At 41.0% G+C, this 18,628-nt stretch overlaps 2 protein-coding genes across 3 annotated transcripts; both read left to right on the forward strand.

Moving 5' to 3' along the window:
• Positions 1-822: 822 nt before the first annotated feature.
• On the forward strand, positions 823-4,682 carry myct1b (myc target 1b). Of its 2 annotated transcripts, none has more exons than XM_020607927.1 (2): positions 823-1,140; positions 3,550-4,682. In XM_020607927.1, the coding sequence occupies exons 1-2, from the start codon at positions 1,083-1,085 to the stop codon at positions 4,050-4,052; spliced, it is 561 nt and encodes a 186-aa protein (XP_020463583.1). In that variant the 5' UTR covers positions 823-1,082; the 3' UTR covers positions 4,053-4,682. The 2 variants fall into 2 exon arrangements, with proteins under 2 accessions (XP_020463583.1, XP_020463584.1); XM_020607928.1 differs by lacking the exon at positions 823-1,140 and adding an exon at positions 1,909-2,267.
• Positions 4,683-5,758: 1,076 nt separating this feature from the next.
• On the forward strand, positions 5,759-18,389 carry tulp4b (TUB like protein 4b). Its single transcript, XM_020607954.1, has 15 exons — positions 5,759-6,037; positions 7,149-7,418; positions 8,260-8,388; positions 8,474-8,635; positions 8,808-8,988; positions 9,071-9,178; positions 9,256-9,422; positions 10,231-10,455; positions 10,610-10,844; positions 11,564-11,687; positions 11,839-11,983; positions 12,215-12,308; positions 12,405-12,548; positions 12,681-16,036; positions 16,472-18,389. The coding sequence occupies exons 1-15, from the start codon at positions 6,020-6,022 to the stop codon at positions 16,586-16,588; spliced, it is 5,475 nt and encodes a 1,824-aa protein (XP_020463610.1). The 5' UTR covers positions 5,759-6,019; the 3' UTR covers positions 16,589-18,389.
• Positions 18,390-18,628: the final 239 nt, after the last annotated feature.

An 18,628-nucleotide genomic window follows, 5' to 3' on the forward strand; every position in this document is an offset into this window, starting at 1 on the left:
CTCTTGGACTTGGAACAGGTTTCATATTAGTAGCACCTTCTTCCTGTGACAAGTCAAAATATCTGCTCTCATCAAATTATGCAAATGTCTTATTTTATTATACTTCCAGTAGCTGCATATACTAACAAATTGAAAAAGATAACACTATTTTACTGATCTCTTTTCCTGCACAAATAACAGTGTAAACTCATCAACTCATTGCTTAAATGACAGGTAAGATACATTTCATTTTTTAGTAAATAAGTAAAAGTACTTGACTGAATTTGGATTATCAGCAGCTCCCAATGTGCCCAGGAAATGTACAGGAAGCCACAAATATAAATACAGACATACAAATACACAAAAACAACAAAGATAAGCAAACATAAACACGTAGCTATTATGAACAGGCAGATATGTGGACAACAAAATACATCGCGATATATAAAGGTAGAATAAAATGGTGATTGAATAGTTTAATTATAGCTACTTAAAAATGTGCAAGCTCGTCAGACCCATTAACACACATTAACACAAATAAGGCCTATTAAAGAGGAAGTTAACAAAAGAAAATGTCGAAAGTACAAATGATTGTGTTATAGATATTTGAATGGTGATGTGATGGTGTAGCTTGTATACTGGCGCCAACTAAAGAGGAAGTTACTAAAACCTCACAAAAACAAAGAAGAACTAGCTTCTTCAGAAAATGACACACACAGTAGTTAACGCTTGGGTAAACACGACCCTGACAACCACCACACAAACTTTATGCTGTCATCAAACTCCAAAGTTGCACCTGACATTTCATCTTACCATTCTAAGCACTGCGGAACATGAGAGCTTTGCGGAGGAAGTGTTTGCGTGTTGCCCGGTTGCCAGTGGTAACGGGTAAAATGAAACATGGTGGTGTGCAGTGTGTGACTACAAGGCTCCAAGCGGCACTGCGCAGACTGAAAGAGGAGGGGTCGGAAATGTGTGGCAAAGTTTTTTTTTCCTCCTAATTTTTAGATATAAAGGGTTCATCCTTTAGTTCGGCAGAGGAATTCCGAGTCTCCCAAAGTTTGTTTGTGGCACCCTATGAGGAGTTTAAAGACTTTAACAGAATGCGTGTAACAGTTTGTGGTGTTAGAAGGAGAAGATGCACTCAGTCGGTACACCGAGGTAAAACTTGCTAACGCAATCATAACTCCTACCCCGCACAGCCCTTCGTGATGAAGGTGATGATGTTTAACCCTGTGTGAATCAGTGAGGCTAGGCTAAATAACAGAAACACCTCACTGTTTAATTCAAACCACAGTCTTGAAATTATCATAAAATGAATTATGAATTTTTCAATTAGAAAACAGCAATACCTCAACGCATATGCAACCCTTATCCCTGCAGGTGAATCACTACATGTCTCAAAACGTTTATCTCAGGGAACCTTCAGATCTACTGTTTTATGCTGATCATAAAGGTTGTCATTGTAAGCACTTCAGCGCCACCTGCTGGACTAAACGTCTAGAGGAAAAAAACTTCAATTTTAAATGTTAGGTCAATTAGGACAGATGAGTGCTTATACCTAATTAAGGCCCTGCTTTAATACAGACTCATGAGAAAAACTTTATGTGAATTTGTAGCTTGTGTCCCCTGTTAATTTGCCGAACGCTGGTTTGTGGTGTTGTCAACCTGAACACTGTAAGGCAAAAGTAAGAGGGAGCGGAGCAACAATTGAAGGAAATCCCAGCTGAGACTGAGAGCTTGATAGCTTTCAGACTCTGTAATGGAAGGTCAGATTTTTATGGTGTAGCTTATCCAGAACCTTGTCAAGAGACTTGGAAACACTCCCAAGACGTATTACGTCAACAGGAAGGTTGTATTTTTAACGGGTCTGACTACAATCCTACTGAAAGTCTGTGTAAAGAGTGTGAGTGTTTTGTGATCAAAACTGTTGCTTAAGCACACTTGTAACGTGCTTTGCTTTACAAAAATGGTGCCAATAGGGCCATTGTTAAAAACAGTATTGATCCTTAGGAAGTGATGCAAAAGGAAACATCCCAGTTTCCCAGTGTTATGTCCCACACAGATAAGCAATGCACTTGCTAATTTTAAAGCCAAAAAGGGAAGGAAGCATGACAGCCAAGTTTCCGCCATAGCAAACACTGTAGGAGAAAGAAAGCAAAAAAGCCTGTCTTCATGTTCATCTGTAGGCTCAGAGTCTGTGTGGGATCTAACACTGACTTATGGTGGAATAATGGCACATAATGAAACACATCCCTTCTTGGAAATACTGAAATCATTTAACCTGGGTGAGTGCATCTGTATTTGTTTCTTATGAAGATGTAGGGACTGTTTTACTCTGAAATAGTAGAATTTGTATTGTAAAATACAGACATAATAGTCCTTCGATTTTTGCAACAATATTTTTCACCTGTGATCTGGCCTTCAGAGGACTACTGAAGCATTATTTTCAGACTGATGTCTCAGCATTTGGAGAATCAGGAAATTGCTCTGAATAAACCAATCAATAAGTGCAATCTTCTATAAGTTATCTGGAACAGGTTTGCTACGGTCCCCAGGGGTAGAACATTGTATCATACAGTATATTTGGGACACATTTCCTGAAAACAACACAGTTCTTAAAACATTTCTGTTTGCCACTCCCTTGGGACTATTTAAGTATATCAGTCTTTGCACATTAACATTTTCTCCCTCTGTTTCTTCAGGTTAATTCAATTTTAACTAGTTTTTTTTTATTTAATACATTTGAAATTATATTTATATACATTTATATATGTCTGTGTATTTTTTTGTAATATTTTATTTACACTATACAGTATATTATTTTCTTAAACAGCAGTCCAATTCAGTTCAGTTTAGTTCAATTCTGTTTTATTTCCGTAGCACCAATTCACCACAACATTTATCTCAGGGCCCTTTACATAGTAAGGTATAAACCTCACAATATTATAGGGGAAACCCAACAAATCCCCCTTGAGCAAGCACTGAACAAGCATTAAACTGCCTTTAATAGAAGAATTACATGTATAGTATATAATTACATGTATTTATTTTTTCCTTACACCTAATGTATGTTAATGTTTTATGTAAAGGTCTTTAAACTGCCTTATAAACACACCTTTTACAGCCTTTGTTGAGAACTAAGGAAACTTTTTGTCATCAAATGATAAAAGCTGGAGTTAGGTTTAATGTGTCATGATATGGTCAGTTTGTGCTTCAACACAATGATACTCAATAGACTGTGAACCCACACAGCAGGTATGATGTAAGAATTTATATAACATTGTGCCCAGTATAGCAGCACCCAGAATCAATACGCCAGAGCACAGTTTCCTAAGACAAATCTATATGAGATCTGCTTTTTCTGTTTATACAACTCTTGTGCCATACCCCTTTGCTAACAAGCTTTTATTTCTAACTTGAAGTGCAGCTAAATCCACTCTCTGGGGAAAACACCCTCCCCATTTTTAGAGCAACACAGTGCATCCAGCATCACACTCTACTAAACATTTCCAAACCTTATTTTGAGCCCTCACTTCCCTTTTCTGACTCTGCATTGATTTTTTCCAGGGGATATGATTCTAGCCTTCTGTTTATCTGTGCTTGTGGGCCTGCTGCTGGGTGCTTTGATCTACGTGCTGTTGACCTGGGTGTCCAGGCGCAGGGCCACCGCCAGGATAACCAGGCGCTCAAAAAAGAAATCTGGTTCTTCACAAACACATGACCTCATGAGCAGCCAGATGGGCCTTTATCGAAGCACGTTTTTGGGTGTCTACAGACAGCCCTCTCTGGAGCCAGTGGGCCCTTTGGGGAGTAAGCCCAGTACAGAGAACTCCACTTTTCGCCCACTACCCAAGAGAAGCAAAACTGATCTGGAGATGGGAGATGACACCCAGGTCACTATGCCTGAGGACACAGCAGCTTCAAACTCATCGGATTCAGCATCACTTGTACCAAACAAGAGACACTCCTTCTGGTTGGGCAGCAATGGACTCAAAGGGTTCCTCCCCTCACAGACTCCCCCTCCTGCATACGACAGCATCATCCATGCCTTTGAAGAGACTTGCACTTAAAACTGTCAGCACTGAAACAATAAGAACTGAAAAGAGAGAACATCCTGGAGATTACAGTGGACTTTGTAGATGTGTTCTGCTCTTTAAAAAGGACAGTTACCTCTGCATATTGACAGACCAAAACATTTCCGTCACTTTCTAAAGCAGCATCTTAAACTGAAACTGAACAAGATCTTATACATTATGAGACCGATGAGGGATGACCAAGTGAAGATAGTGAAATTTTCATAATTGAATAATATGAAAGTTACTTTCTCAGTTAGATGATTAGATGAATGCCCATTACAGTTTCCCAGAGCCAAAGGTGATGTCTTCAAATGTCTTGTTGTGTTCCAGAATTATTCAAGCAGACAAGCAGCAAATATTGGGACAAGCAATTTTGCATGAGAAATTACTCAAATGATTAATTGATTATGGAAGTAGCTATTTTTCGTTGATCATTTCTAATATAATGTTGTTATGACAGTTGCAGGGCATCTCATAACCTCATGTAAATCTTATGTAGTCCAGCAGTTGATAGATACTGGTAATAATAAGAGAAACACTGTGTGCTCAGTAGTTATATTATCTAATTTCACAATAAAGATTTAATGGTGATCATATACTAGTGATTGTGCTTATGTGCAAAAATAAAAGACTTCATAAAAATCAGTTTATTTAAGATACGTAAATTTAGTTTAATCGCAGGGTGCTTAAATGTGAAATGGAAAAGAAATTTGGCATAAAAACTTAGCAGTGTGACAGGAGGTAGTGGGTTACCAGCACATTCACCACATTGTGACAAGAATGCCACCTCAACTTTCATTACAAAGATAGGGTGCGCCGTGTGAGGTTGCCATTATGAAAGAAACCCCCTTTTGAGATGCAGAAATAAATACAGAATTGATTATAAAAGTCACTGGGCCAGACTCCATATTAGAATGTACAAAGATTTGGTCAAACTGTACATAATTATCTCCAGTGATGCTTGACAGGGTTATTTGGCGTATCGGTGCTTTTATTTAATCTAGGCCTGAAGTTCGGGGTGCATTTTCCGTGCTACCTGCCTCATGGCAACCCGTTTTAAAGCACAATCCTGCGCCAGCGGAAAAGTGCCTGGCAACACGACCGCACTGTGCGCCGATTGTCTATGGATTAATGCGTTTATTTTATCAGGTCAGGTACGTACAACAGCATAATGTTTGTTCATATAACCTCTGTGATCAAAGTACTTCTCAATTCTCCACCACGGTTTATTCGTCTCGCCGTCACTGGCTCATTCAGTTTGCTGCATGCGGTCAGATGTAAGACGCCTCTGAATGAGAAATCCAGTTGATGTAACGCCGTTAATCTACAATCAGAGCAAGACGATTTTTAAACAGTAATTTAGATTTATACTTTGTGGTTTTATTATTATCAGCTGCACTGGAATATCTTGAAAATCTGTTTCATGTAAAAATTTGAATATTTGAGTTGACATCCTCCCCTGGCTGGTGTTTGACCTTAAAATAGGGAAAACGGACAGTATCAGTACCCATGGAGACTGCCAGTGCCCTGATACCCAATGCAGTGTTGCTGTTGCATAGAGACTGAGAAAAAAAAACTGAATTTCAAGGTTAAGGCACTGAATAAGAAAGCAGCTATTCACAAAACTGATCTTTCTTTCTTAGAAAGCCTTTACTTGTTGAACAACGTTTTTATTCATTGTTCCTCCTCATTTGCAACAGGACTGCACAACTCTACAGAACCACATCTGGGAGACTTGGGATGGGCCACTGGGATCAAAGCCTCACATCATTACACGGCAAAGTCTAATGCTGAGCTGCTTGATTTCAATGAATACAGAGCTAGACAACATCTGGCTGTATGATGCGTTGTAATTTCCCATAGGTTGTATTGTAAGTAGCAAGAGCACAGCAGCCATCACCCTTCAGTGCATCACCTGAATGGCAATATGGACACCTTCAGTAGAGGAATTTTGACTCAACATGTCCAGGAACCATGAGGTATGTTGCTTTCATATCTGAAACTAGTCTCACTGTAAGGTTATATGGCCTTTTAATTGTTTCGCCCACAATTTTTTACAGTTCATTCTTAAACCCATGGGCTAAACCTCAATTACTTTTATGCGATGCAGCCAAACACTATTGTCACAGAACATTATTTTAAATTGCCATGGAGATTTTAAAACGTTTGCAAAGATACTAAAGTGAAACGTGCATAATATGATGCACAACATATATTAATGCTTTCTATTTGATAGAATGGTGCAGCCATACAAACCTGGGCTTGACTGTTTTAGTCATAATGTGGCTTCAATAAAGAGACATAATATGAGGATAGTGACTATGTGATACACTCAGATAGTTGATTTAATTACCTTGAAGCTAATTAAGGGGAAATAAAAGGACAAACTTGTATGTTTAATGAACAAAGACAGGACTGGGGAAGTGATATTTCAGTAAGGGTTTGCCATTAATGGGAAAATCCAGCCTAATATGGAATTCACAGGATATTTTCCTTTGTTCAGTCATTTCATTTTTAGTTTGTGAATTTGAATAAATAAAATCTACACTGTGGTGATGTCATCTACAGACAAGTCCTGGAGCAGCTCCATAGACAGTGAATAATAGAACATTATGAGCCATAGCTTTGGTGATTTTACTGGTGTAAGGGGGCATTTAGTGATTCACTCATATTTGTGCAAAGTCTGTTCACTCAAACGAAACTCATTAGGATTGAATATGCCAAGCAAAGAGCCTGTGAGCCCCTTGTTTCAGAACCTAGTTTGTGAATTAGTAAAATGTCAGTAAACACGTCTTTTCTTGTTAAATATGAAAGGTTTCTATATACAGTTGATAGGCACTGATTGTACTATACAACGTCATTGGTCATTACTTTGTCAGGGTGGGTTTCTCTCTAACGTTCAGTTTTTCACCAAATAATGTTATTCCCCATTTTTGCTACCCGAGAAACAACAGGCAAGTTATGTGAGCATCTGTAAAAATCCAGTTTTAAGTGTATGTTTGTAGGGCCGCACACAGACACAAACTGTACATTATATCCAGTTTTACTATAAGATCAAAAAAGTTGTATAAACTTCCTCTGCTTAACCAGCCTGGTCAGTCAGTAGGGATGTTGGCTGCCGTGGAACATGGTCCCATCCTCTGCAGCGACTCCAACATCCTCTGCCTCTCGTGGAAAGGCCGGGTCCCTAAAAGCGAGAAGGACAAGCCAGTGTGTCGCAGGCGGTACTATGAGGAGGGCTGGCTTGCCACGGGGAACGGGAGAGGAGTTGTTGGGGTGACGTTTACATCGAGTCACTGCAGGAGGGACAGAAGTACACCTCAGAGAATCAATTTTAACCTGCGAGGACATAACAGTGAGGTGTGGCCTTTAGCATTATCCCTATCTCTGTTGCAGTGCATTTTTCTTTAAAGAATATAGTATGTAGTCTTCTTGCCACCCAGAATAATTTCAGACAACACAATACACTGACATATATTTACAAGAGATCAGGGCCACTTTTAGAGAATCCTCCATGCTGATCTAAACATCAATATTCACTGTCTTTGATAAGACGCTTTCTCCATAGGGAAATTGAATTGGTCCAGCAGCATCTAATATTAGGACAAATGAAGACATTTGGATCTACATGACTGTAAAGCAAATAGAGGTTAATTAGAAATGCATTTTAACTATTTATATGAAAGGAAATAGGTAAATAAATAACATGAACAAATCTGGCATATCACAGAACTGAACAGAATTGAACAAAAGTACGCTAAGACAAAATAAATATACGTGGAATAAGGAAATGTTGCATAAAAACCTCACAGTAAATATGAGGTGAGTAAAACGAGAATGTGAACTCAGATGTATAAAACATGCACCCTGTAACATATGCATTGTCTGGTACTGTGGAGTAAAGTTTTACTGTCCACAAAGGGGCAACTTGGCTTGAGGACAGCAGTCAGTAAAATGGGATTCAGAGAAGATACAGCAATTAAAACAGACATACCATTTATACATACAATGCACTATACTATCATTAATTACTTGTCTTGTAACTACTCTGTATGCCAACTTTCCTTCCACCTGCAATGGGATGTGAAACCACATTCAGTCTAAAATGCTTTCTTAGCATTGTGCTCATGCTGGATATGAAACAGTGCCGACAGCCACCTGTGCTTGTGAAATATAGTAACAGTGTTTTGTCTTTGTGCAGGTTGTCCTGGTGCGTTGGAATGAACCCTTTCAGAAGCTGGCCACCTGTGATATGGAAGGAGGGATTTTTGTATGGATCCAGTATGAAGGAAGATGGTCTGTGGAGTTAGTGAATGACAGAGGAGCCCAGGTGAGCACCAAGAGCCCTGGGAATAACTTACATGTTTGCTTGTGCCATTGTAATAACACATTCATATACCCTCTAAAAAATATAGGTGAGTGACTTTACATGGTCACATGATGGCACTCAAGCCCTCATCGCGTACAGGGATGGTTTTGTGTTAGTCGGCTCGGTCAGCGGACAAAGACACTGGTCCTCTGAGATTAACTTGGAGAGTCAAATCACCTGTGGCATTTGGACACCTGATGATCAGCAGGTACACATCTGACTAAACTTGCACAAATTACTTACAGAATGATCTTTATTTCTCTTATAAAACCTTAAAAACTGGATCTGAACTTCAAATTGGCAGCACTTTCAGGCCAAGTATGCTCCTGTGGTTATTACTCATGTAATCTATTAAAGTTTTATGTACTATACCCTCTCAGGTGTTGTTTGGTACAGCAGATGGTCAGGTGATAGTGATGGACTGTCATGGACGGATGCTTGCTCATGTTCTGTTACACGAGTCTGATGGGATCGTGAGCATGTCCTGGAATTGCCCTGATTTCCTGGTTGAAGACAGTACAGAGAGCGACACCGACTCTGATGACAACGTTCTGCCTCTAGGTACAAACACATGCCCCCAGTGCTGCTTGCTATTTTGTGTTGCCTGTACAATAATGTACTCAATTTCCTTTTTTATTCCAAGTGCGGAGAGTCAAGCCTCTGTTGACAGTCACCTTCTTGTCAGGAGATATCAGTTTAATGAACAACTATGATGACCTCTCTCCAGCCATAATTCGCTCAGGGCTGAAAGGTAAAAAAACTCCTGTGATTGTTACAAGTACACTTACAGTGAATGACTGGCCCATGACACACATGATTTTTGTACAGATGTTGAGACCCAGTGGTGCTCGCAGGGAGACCTGCTGGCTGTGGCAGGCATGGACAGACACGGGCTTCCTGCCGACTCTGCCTGCGTGTCCATCATGAGAAATGCCCTTGTTAAGTTCTATAATGTACAAGGAGAACACATCTACACATTGGAAACACCTGCACAGGTAGGTGCTGTGTCAGCTGAAGCATTCAGTAGATGTTTCTTTGGGAAATATGGAGTAAAATTAACATCACAATAACCAGCAGATTTTTTCTGACATGAAACGCTGTTGAATGAGTATTATTTTTAGCAGGGTATTGGGTCAAAGTGGTCTTTCTTTGGGATTGCAGCATTAGATTAACACTAAAAAACAGAATTCTAAACATGGTAAATAAATAAATACATACATATAACATGTTATATTACTAAAGCATGTTAGTTTGCATGTTAGTACCAGCAGCAGAAGTGCAACCACGGATTATTTTCATTAGGGATTAAACTGCTGATTATTTTCTCCATTAATCGACTGACTGGCTTGTGAAACAATAGTGAGAAATGGCGTCACAAAGCTCTAAACGATTATTAGAATAGTTGCAGCGCTGCCAGACTGATCCTGTCTGTACCTTCACACACACACACATTCATATGAGCCGTCAAAATTTGTGTGTTTCTGGAGTCAGATCAGGATCAGTGTGTGTCTCGTTGTAAGTCAGAGATTAACGAACAAACAGACAATGTGGAAAGTTATTTCGATAGTGCATTTTATGACAGACATTTATATGTTCACACAGTTTATTGTTTGGGATTAAAGTTATAAACAGGACACATACTTTGATCTTCACGGAGGGATTGTGTTCTCGAGGATGTTGGTTTTTGGTAAGTGATCCTGTGCAACAAAGAGACAACTTTTGGAGAAATGAGAGAAACATCTGAGAGCCCAGGGTTCATAACTGCAGGAATTCTTTTTTTTTTTGTGAATGGCTGTTTTTCAGAGACCCATCACCACCATCTGTTGGGGTCACAGAGATTCTCGTCTGTTCCTTGCATGTGGGCCGGCACTGTATGTGGTGCGTGTGGAGCACAGAGTGGCCAGCCTCCAGCTTTTATGTCAGCAGGGCATCGCCAGCGCCCTGCGAGAGGAGAAAGATGTGGGGAAGCTGAACATTCCCTCGCTGCTCTGCTCTTATGTCACCACTGCTTTCATACCCACCATCAAGGTGCACTGATCCCTGATCAACATACAGCACAGAAGCAATCGCAGACAGCTCCTCACCGACTTTGTTGCATTATGATAAAGCAAAAGCACTGACAGTGACATGCTTTCTTTTGGATGTCCAGTAATCCTACAGCCCTTTCCTCTCTTTGTTTTAGCCCCCAATCCCTGACCCCAACAACATCCGTGACTTTGTCAGCTATCCCACAGCTGGGAACGAGAGGCTGCACTGCACCATGAAGCGAGCAGAGGACAGCCCTGAGGCAGGAGGACCCTGCTACACTCTCTACCTAGAATATTTAGGAGGGCTTGTGCCTATTCTCAAAGGAAGGCGCATCAGTAAACTACGGCCCGAGTTTGTCATTATGGATCCAAAAACAGATAGCAAAGCAGGTGGGTTTAGTCACGTTACTCAAATTAGAAAGCAACAAAACCTTCCCAACTATTTTGCCCCAAGGGTCATCCTAAAAACAAACGAAAAGTTTTTTGATGTCAACTGAGAGATAGATGAGTAGTTAACACAGAGATACAAGATTAGAACTTGGAAAATAGTTTTTATTTCACTGTACCTAACATTTATTTTGTAGCTAACCTTTTCCCCTGCCTTCCAGTCTTTATGGTAATAAACTCTCTTGGGCCTAAATCACTTGGTCTTAGCTCCTTATCTAAAGCACAGATAAGAGAGTGGTATCAATCATCTTTTCTAGCTGTCGACAGGATGAGTACCGCTGTTTCCCCAAACGCTCTTTCTAGTAGACTTGCTAGCAGGCCTGCCCAAAGGTCAGAAATCGTGTTCCTTGTCATTTTGAAGTTAAATCTGCACTGAGTTCTTCTTTTCACACTTGTGCTCCATTTTGAAATAACAAAATTCCTACTGTGTGCCCATCATTCACTTTGAGTAAGAACAAATATGGACTCTGGTGATGACCATTCTTCTCTGAGGCCTGATGAAGGAGTAGTCTGTGTCATGGCCTGACTGCAGCGGCCTGACTGCTCAAACATTTCGTTGATTTTAATCGACAATGTTCTTTACCCTGGGGCAGTTCAGTGCCATGTTAGTACGTATTAAGGCTCAGTTTAAACTCACCTCTGCTGGTTTGTGCTTTTTTTAGAGGAGGTGTGTGTGAATCCCATGATCTCATACACTGACAGCTGTAACTGCTCTGACTCCAGTGACATTGAGTTGAGCGATGAGTGGGTCGGGAAGAAGTCACCAAAGTTATCCCGAGGAAACAGGTCACCTAAACTTGACATGTCCAACATTAAACACATTACACAGGCCTGAGCCACAGAGCATTTGCAGAAATTCTGTTGCATTTGTTTCCCAATGCTTATGCTCATATTTCAAAGAAAATATAACTATAAAATTTACCTCTTTGTTTCAAAGGATAAACATAGAATCAAGAAAATCTCCCAAACTTTCACGAGCAAATCAGGAAGGCCAACGGTCGCCACGGTTGCCAACTAAGAAGCCTCCAGTTCGATCACCAAGTCTAACCCGTCGAGAATTTTCTATGGATGGGATCACAGAGGTACAGTATAGAAAGATTCATCTGGATTGTCTCCTAATGATGCTCTAGTACAGTAACTGCACTAGAAATCTGTCTTATTTGTCAAAATAATAAATTTTCATGATAAAATTATAATAAAAAAATGTCAGTTAGTAGCTGTAGTGTCACAAAAGGATCTTCATATCACATCTGTAGGCTCATGTCAACCCCTGATAAATTGTTTGTGCATCTTCCATTTTCATTGCTTCACAGCACAACTACCTTGCTCAAGTCACATCCAACATTTGGGGAACAAAGTTCAAAATTGTTGGACTAGCGTCGTTCCTTCCTACCAATCTTGGTGCAGGTAAACGGCGAAAAAGCCACACATACACATTACTTAAATCCAATAAACTGAACATTCTTTTGAATGTTTTTCTTTCTCAATCCTCCTGTTTTTCAGTCATCTATAAGACCAGTTTGCTTCATTTGCAACCAAGACAGATGACAATTTACCTTCCAGAAGTGCGAAAGATTTCACATGACTTTATGAGCTTGCCTGTGTTCAACCCCAATGTGTTCAGTGAAGATGAGGATGACTTACCAGGTGTGATTAAATTTTTGGTTCAGATTTATTTAGAAAGCACTGTAATCAGATTTATTTTTAATGCATCTGATTCACTGTCTTCTGCCTTTTTGTGCAAAGTAACTTAGTTTTTATGTGTGTGTGTTTATAAAGTGATGGGGCCATCTGGAGTGGCAGGAGACAATCCTCCCTGCACAGTCAACATTCCCATTGCTCCTATCCACAGCCCAGCTCAGGCCATGTCCCCGACTCAGAGTATTGGCCTGGTTCAGTCTCTGCTGGCCAATCAGAACATTCAGCTTGATGTCCTGACCAACCCTACAGCCACTGCAGCAGCAGCAGCTGCAGCAGCAGCTTCTGTCCCCGTCACTGATCATGGCCAAGATGCGGTTGCAACATCATACCCCGTGCCAACTAGATACTCAAATCCTGGTCAGGTGATCTTCAGCGGGCTAGAGATGGGAGCTCTTCTGCCTGGAACTCTACCACCCCCACCTCCACCTCACCATCTCCCACCGCAGCCTCACCCACAGCGGTCTCATTCACAGCAGCCTCACCAACAACCATCGAAACAGTCACAACAGTCACAACAAATGCAGACACAGCAGCAGCAGCAGAAAATGCATCATCATCATCAGCAACAGCAACACCACCATCAGTCCCAGTCACAGCAGCAACAACAGCAATTACAGCAGCAACAACAGCAATTACAGCAGCAACATCAACAGCTACAGCAACTGCACCACCAACAGACGCTACAACAACAGCAGCAACAACACCAACAACACCAGGTTCAGCAACACCAACAAATGCAGCAAACTCAACATCAAGTAACAAACCAGCAATTTCAACATCAACAGCAAATCCAACATCAGCAGCAACAGATGCAGCTGCAGCATGAGCAGATGCAGCAACAGCAGCAACAGATGCAACAGCAACAGCAACAAATCAGGCAACAGATCCAGGAGATGAGGCAGCAGCAGCAGCAGCTCCAGCAACAGCATCAGCAGATCCAGCAGCAACATCAACAGATGCAGAGGCAGCACCAACAAATGCAGCAGCAGCTGAAGATACAGATGTCACTGCCCCCTCCTCCATCTGGCTATCCAACTATTTCCTTACAACAGCTTCATCTTCTGCCTCAAATTCCTCCACTGACCACTGAGCCTGGGTTAGACAGGGGTGAGCATGGACACACTCTGAAGCCAACTCTGCCACGAACTTTACCTCCCTCCTTAAATGACAGAGATGGGTCTGTGGAGATTCAGATGAGGAAGGTGAATCCTCCTCCCCCGTACCCAGGGACCGTGGTGTCTGCAGCAGTGGCTACAGCTGCTGCTACACCTCAAACTCTTGTCACAAACTGTGACAAGCCGAGTGTCCTGGCTCCTGACCCCTGTCTTAAGAAAGATGAGTTTTTGCTTAACTCTGTCACCTTACAGTACCCAACTCCTCTGGGGTATGAAAGGATCACAACCTTTGACAGCAGTGGCAATGTGGAGGAGGTTTGTCGACCACGCAGGCGCCTCATTCGCAACCAAAATGCATATACTGTGCATGGCATCGGGGGCTCAGCTACACTCAAAGTTACTTCCTCTGAGAGTAAAAAAATTCAGCTTCCATACAGCTCAGCGACACTGAGTCGTCTTTCTGTCCCTCGATACTCAATACCAAGTGGAGACCCTCCACCCTACCCTGATCCGGCCAATCAGCCACTAACTGCAACACTTCCTCCCCCCCAGAGAATTGATAGCAGTCTGATGCATGCCACTCTACGCCATGACCGCAGAGATGTGGGACTTAAAGTGCCACAGCTGATGGAAAGCTCAAGAACCCTTCCCACCAAGGCAAAAATGAACAGTGCACTACCTCTTAGCTACCAGCAGAGGGTGCCCACTGCACTGTACACATGCACACAGTGTAGCAGTAATAGCAGCAGCACCAGTGTCAGTGTCACTGGAGGGGGAACTACAAGTAGTGGTATTGCAGGTGGCACAGTGGTGAGACAGGACTTCCCACCGGGCAAAGGTGCACATCACAGTACTATTATCGTGCACTCCAAAAGTGCCTCACCCCTGGCCTCCCAGTCATCTTACAGTCTGCTGGGTGCTGTTGATAAAAGCCGAGACAGAACAGTGTATGTTAACTCTGCCTTTACAGAGGATGAGACTTTAAACCAGCAGTGTCACCTTGAAAAATCTGTGCGTCAGTTAACGCTTGGTGATGTGAGTTTGACAGTTAAACGCCCTCCGCCTTACCAGTGGGACACCTCCGCCACAGAGGAGTTCTGGCTCACCCCAGAGCAAACAATGTTAGCTCCCCCACTGGGACCTCATAAACCACCTCCGATCATCATCAGTCAAACTCAGCACTTGGATATGACCCGACTTCCTTTTGTCCTCACGACTAAACCTCCAACCAGTCCGAGCACAAGCACTCTTACTTTTCCATCAGGGTACCAGATATCCCTATCTCCTTTTCCTCCGGGTGTGTCTCACAGTGGACCCCCACTTCAGACCTTACAGAACCCTCCACCACAGTGCTCTCCAAATGAAGTGGTTGGTCCAGTCCCTTTTGCTCAGCAGGATCCCAGTTTGGTCTTGCCTCCAGGTTACCCTCCGAATCTTGCTAACTTGGCTTGCTGTCCTCTCCCTCCAATGTATCCAGGAGCCAGCTCATGTGCTGGACTCCAGCTGCACCCTGTCAGCCTTCACCCCTGGAACCCCTACCCATGCCCACCACCCATGCAAGACCCTCCAGCACCTCCCCTCCCTACCAAAACTCATCAGATTTTAGAGAAGCCAATTCTCTCCCCACCACCTCCAACTGCTCCCCCTCCACCGCCCCCTCTCCCCCCTCCTCCTCCACCTACTGAGCTACCACCATCCAAAAGTGCTACAGAGGATCTAGCAGAGTCTGCCAACAACTTTCCAGAGCCATCATCTCTGAATGAAAGTCCTGTGCCACAGGAGTCAGAGCGATTCAACAAGAAGAGCCGTAAAAGACTGGACAGTAGAGCCGAGGAGGCCAACATGCCCACTGTCTCTGAGGGCAAATCCAGAAAGGATGGGCGTGCACTCTCTGATTTTAACACCCTCATTTCCAGCCCAAGGCTTGGCAGTAGAGAGAAGAAAAAGCCCAAGGGACAGAGAGAGCAACTCAATAAAACCAAGAAGATGAGCAGGACCACAAATGAGTTCCAGGATAGTTCAGAGAGTGAGCCAGAGCTGTTCATTAGTGGTGATGAGCTCATGAACCAGAACCAGAGTAGTAAGAAGAGCTGGAAGAACAAGCGTAGCCTGCGTATGGCGAGTGAGCTGGAGGAGATTAAATGCCGCAAGGCGAATGAAAGAGAAGACCGTAGCTTGGGCAGCCAAGGGTTTGTCTATGTTATGGCCAATAAACAACCATTATGGAACGAAGCCACCCAGGTCTATCAGCTGGACTTTGGAGGACGAGTCACACAGGAGTCAGCAAAGAATTTTCAGATCGAGCTGGACGGTAGACAGGTAATGTTATCAGAAATCTTAATTCAGAGCTGAACACATTAGTCAGTTGACGTTAGTTAGTTTGGCAGAAGATATAATCTACAATATTCTGGTAAATTCCTTGAGTCACAATTTCATAGCAAAACTAAACATTCACTCGTTTCTGTTTTTCAAATGTGGTGATTTGCTGCTATTCTGTGCCATATATGATAGCACTGAATATTGGACTGTTGGTGAGACAAATACACAATTAGCAAAAAGCTCACCTTGAAATTGTGATCAGCATTTTTCACTATTTTATGACATTTTATAAAACTCAGTCAAATAAAAAATAGACATGTCAGCAATGAAAATATTAATTAGCTGCAGCCCTAGATGAATCAGCTCAAATTGTTGACATGCTGGTTATATTATTATGCACTTTTTGAACTCTCTTTTTCTTTTGTCTTTTTTTAGGTCATGCAGTTTGGGCGAATAGATGGGAATGCATATATTTTAGATTTCCAGTATCCTTTCTCAGCAGTACAGGCATTTGCTGTTGCCTTGGCCAATGTGACTCAAAGGCTGAAGTGAAAAAGTTGTTTTGTGTTGTTGTAAACAAATTGAAAAGAAGCCACAGTGGCGTTACTGTCCAACCTGTGATGTGGGGCTAAGAAAATGTCAGTGTTGTGGCGGTTCTGTTTTTTAAAGAGGAAATTAATATACAAGTTGGTCTTGCACATGCTGATAATTTACAGTCAGGGCAGAGTCAGTCTAGGTCAGTGAGGATGAAGTTATGCTCTTAATTCATAAGGCCTAGTTGATATGTTGAATGCTTTCAAGCTAATTTTATTTATTATTCAAATATTAATTACTGGAATAAATGATACACAACCTAATGTCATATGTCAAACTTTCTTGGATAAACAAAAGGTAAACTATATTATATGAGTCAAAGGTGTGGACACTTTCCCGCTAAATTTAATGGGACAGCATTTATGATGCGTCCAAAAAAAAGTAAATATCTTGAAGTAGACTGGCATTCAAAATTGCAGATAAAATTTCCGTAAGCCATACCCTATCTGAACCAAACACTGTACTATTTTAAGTATTTAAGTGCAGTCAATGAATTGTGTTTCTTATGAGTATCAAGTTTATTGTTATTTGGGTTTCAATGTCTTTGTTTCATCTTCATTTAAATCCAGTTTGTTCAAATTCTTCTGTTTTGTTAGTAAAATCTCATATACATTATGTTTTAGTTGCTGAACATGCATTTGAAGAATATATTGAGTTTGTAATAGCAACATGAATAGCTGGGTACAGATAGCCATAGTTTGTATATTTTCTATCTGTGTTACTTCTATGAAGTGGTGCAATGAACTTAGTCATTCATATTTTTGGCCACTGCAAATCATGATAATTTTACAATGTGTTAATTTTCCATGTGTGAAATTAAACACTGTCAAATGTTTTTTCTCCCTCCCTTTACAATGGCTCAAATTGTCAGTAATGGTGTAGTGAGTACAGTATAGGTGTGCCAAATATAGTCAAATGTGTTTGGCTGAAAGTAAATCAGTAGGAAAATTCAATATTCTTTTCTGATGGTCTCATACCCAAACATAATAATTTGCATATGGTAAAGATGGAGATCTTCCCAGTCGGTCTCACTTGGTTGGCTCTGTGTTGTTTTCATTGGGTGTTTATGATGCTGCTTGAAAACTGCAATAGAATGTGAAGTACAGTAGTTTGCCTCTTTGGAAATCAGTGCTGCTTTAGATAGAGCTTGTTTGCACTAATGCTACCTACATAGAACTGATGTTGTATTCGCAAACAAAAATATCATGCTGCTTGCACTTTGTATTTAGTAAGTGACCTAACATCATTATATGCTTACAAAAATGTGCTTATATGTTGCTAATTTTGGTCATTTTTGCACTTCACCTTTGTTTTAACATGGTATAAAGAGTTTTTTGATGTTGCACTTACAGAAAAAAGAACAAAAAACTTGCAAAGGAATTAAATATAACATAGGTTTTTCAGATTACTTGTTAGTAGGAGTGAGATTTGTGTATATTTGGTGCTAATGTATAAAGAAACAACTGAGAAAGTGTTTGGACGTTTGTCATTTGCATTTAGGTTATTTTAACATGAAAGTGTTTTAAGAGAGCTTATAGGAAATTTAGTAGAGAGATTTCATTTAAGAGCTCTTTATTTAAAGCAGCTTCAGAGACTTCAGAAAAGGTCTGTGTCAGTTATCAGCAATACTGCCTAATGAATAGTTGGTTGCCTGATTTCCTTTCTCTCTCTCTCTCTTTATTTGTGAAGGAAACAAAAAAAATGACATGACCATGGGTTTACAAGGACCTATAGGCTGGCCAGAATAAAAATCTATTGTTCTAAATGTTTTTGTTGCTGTGTTTCATTTGTTGTTTGGATTTTACTATCAGGTGCAATGCTAGTGATCTATGTTTATAAACATATAACATCATTATATATAGTAACAAACGTACTGTAGCTTATGTATTTTGTATTCAGATCAATTGATTATAAAGTGAGAGATCGCCCATATAACCCACAACTTGGTATGATTAAAATAAAGTACTGTTAATCATTTTATGATTTGGCTAATTGTTT

This window comes from Monopterus albus, unplaced genomic scaffold, assembly GCF_001952655.1.
Source record: "Monopterus albus unplaced genomic scaffold, M_albus_1.0 scaffold90.1, whole genome shotgun sequence".
In the NCBI taxonomy this organism is placed as follows: Eukaryota; Metazoa; Chordata; class Actinopteri; order Synbranchiformes; family Synbranchidae; genus Monopterus; species Monopterus albus.

Coding starts and splice junctions, on each gene's coding strand:
- myct1b (XM_020607927.1), top strand. CDS start 1,083: ATGCGTGTAACAGTTTGTGGTGTTAGAAGGAGAAGATGCACTCAGTCG. Junction 1,141..3,549: donor CACTCAGTCGGTACACCGAG/GTAAAACTTGCT, acceptor GATTTTTTCCAG/GGGATATGATTCTAGCCTTC.
- tulp4b (XM_020607954.1), top strand. Junction 7,419..8,259: donor TGCGAGGACATAACAGTGAG/GTGTGGCCTTTA, acceptor GTCTTTGTGCAG/GTTGTCCTGGTGCGTTGGAA. Junction 8,989..9,070: donor TGACAACGTTCTGCCTCTAG/GTACAAACACAT, acceptor TTTTATTCCAAG/TGCGGAGAGTCAAGCCTCTG.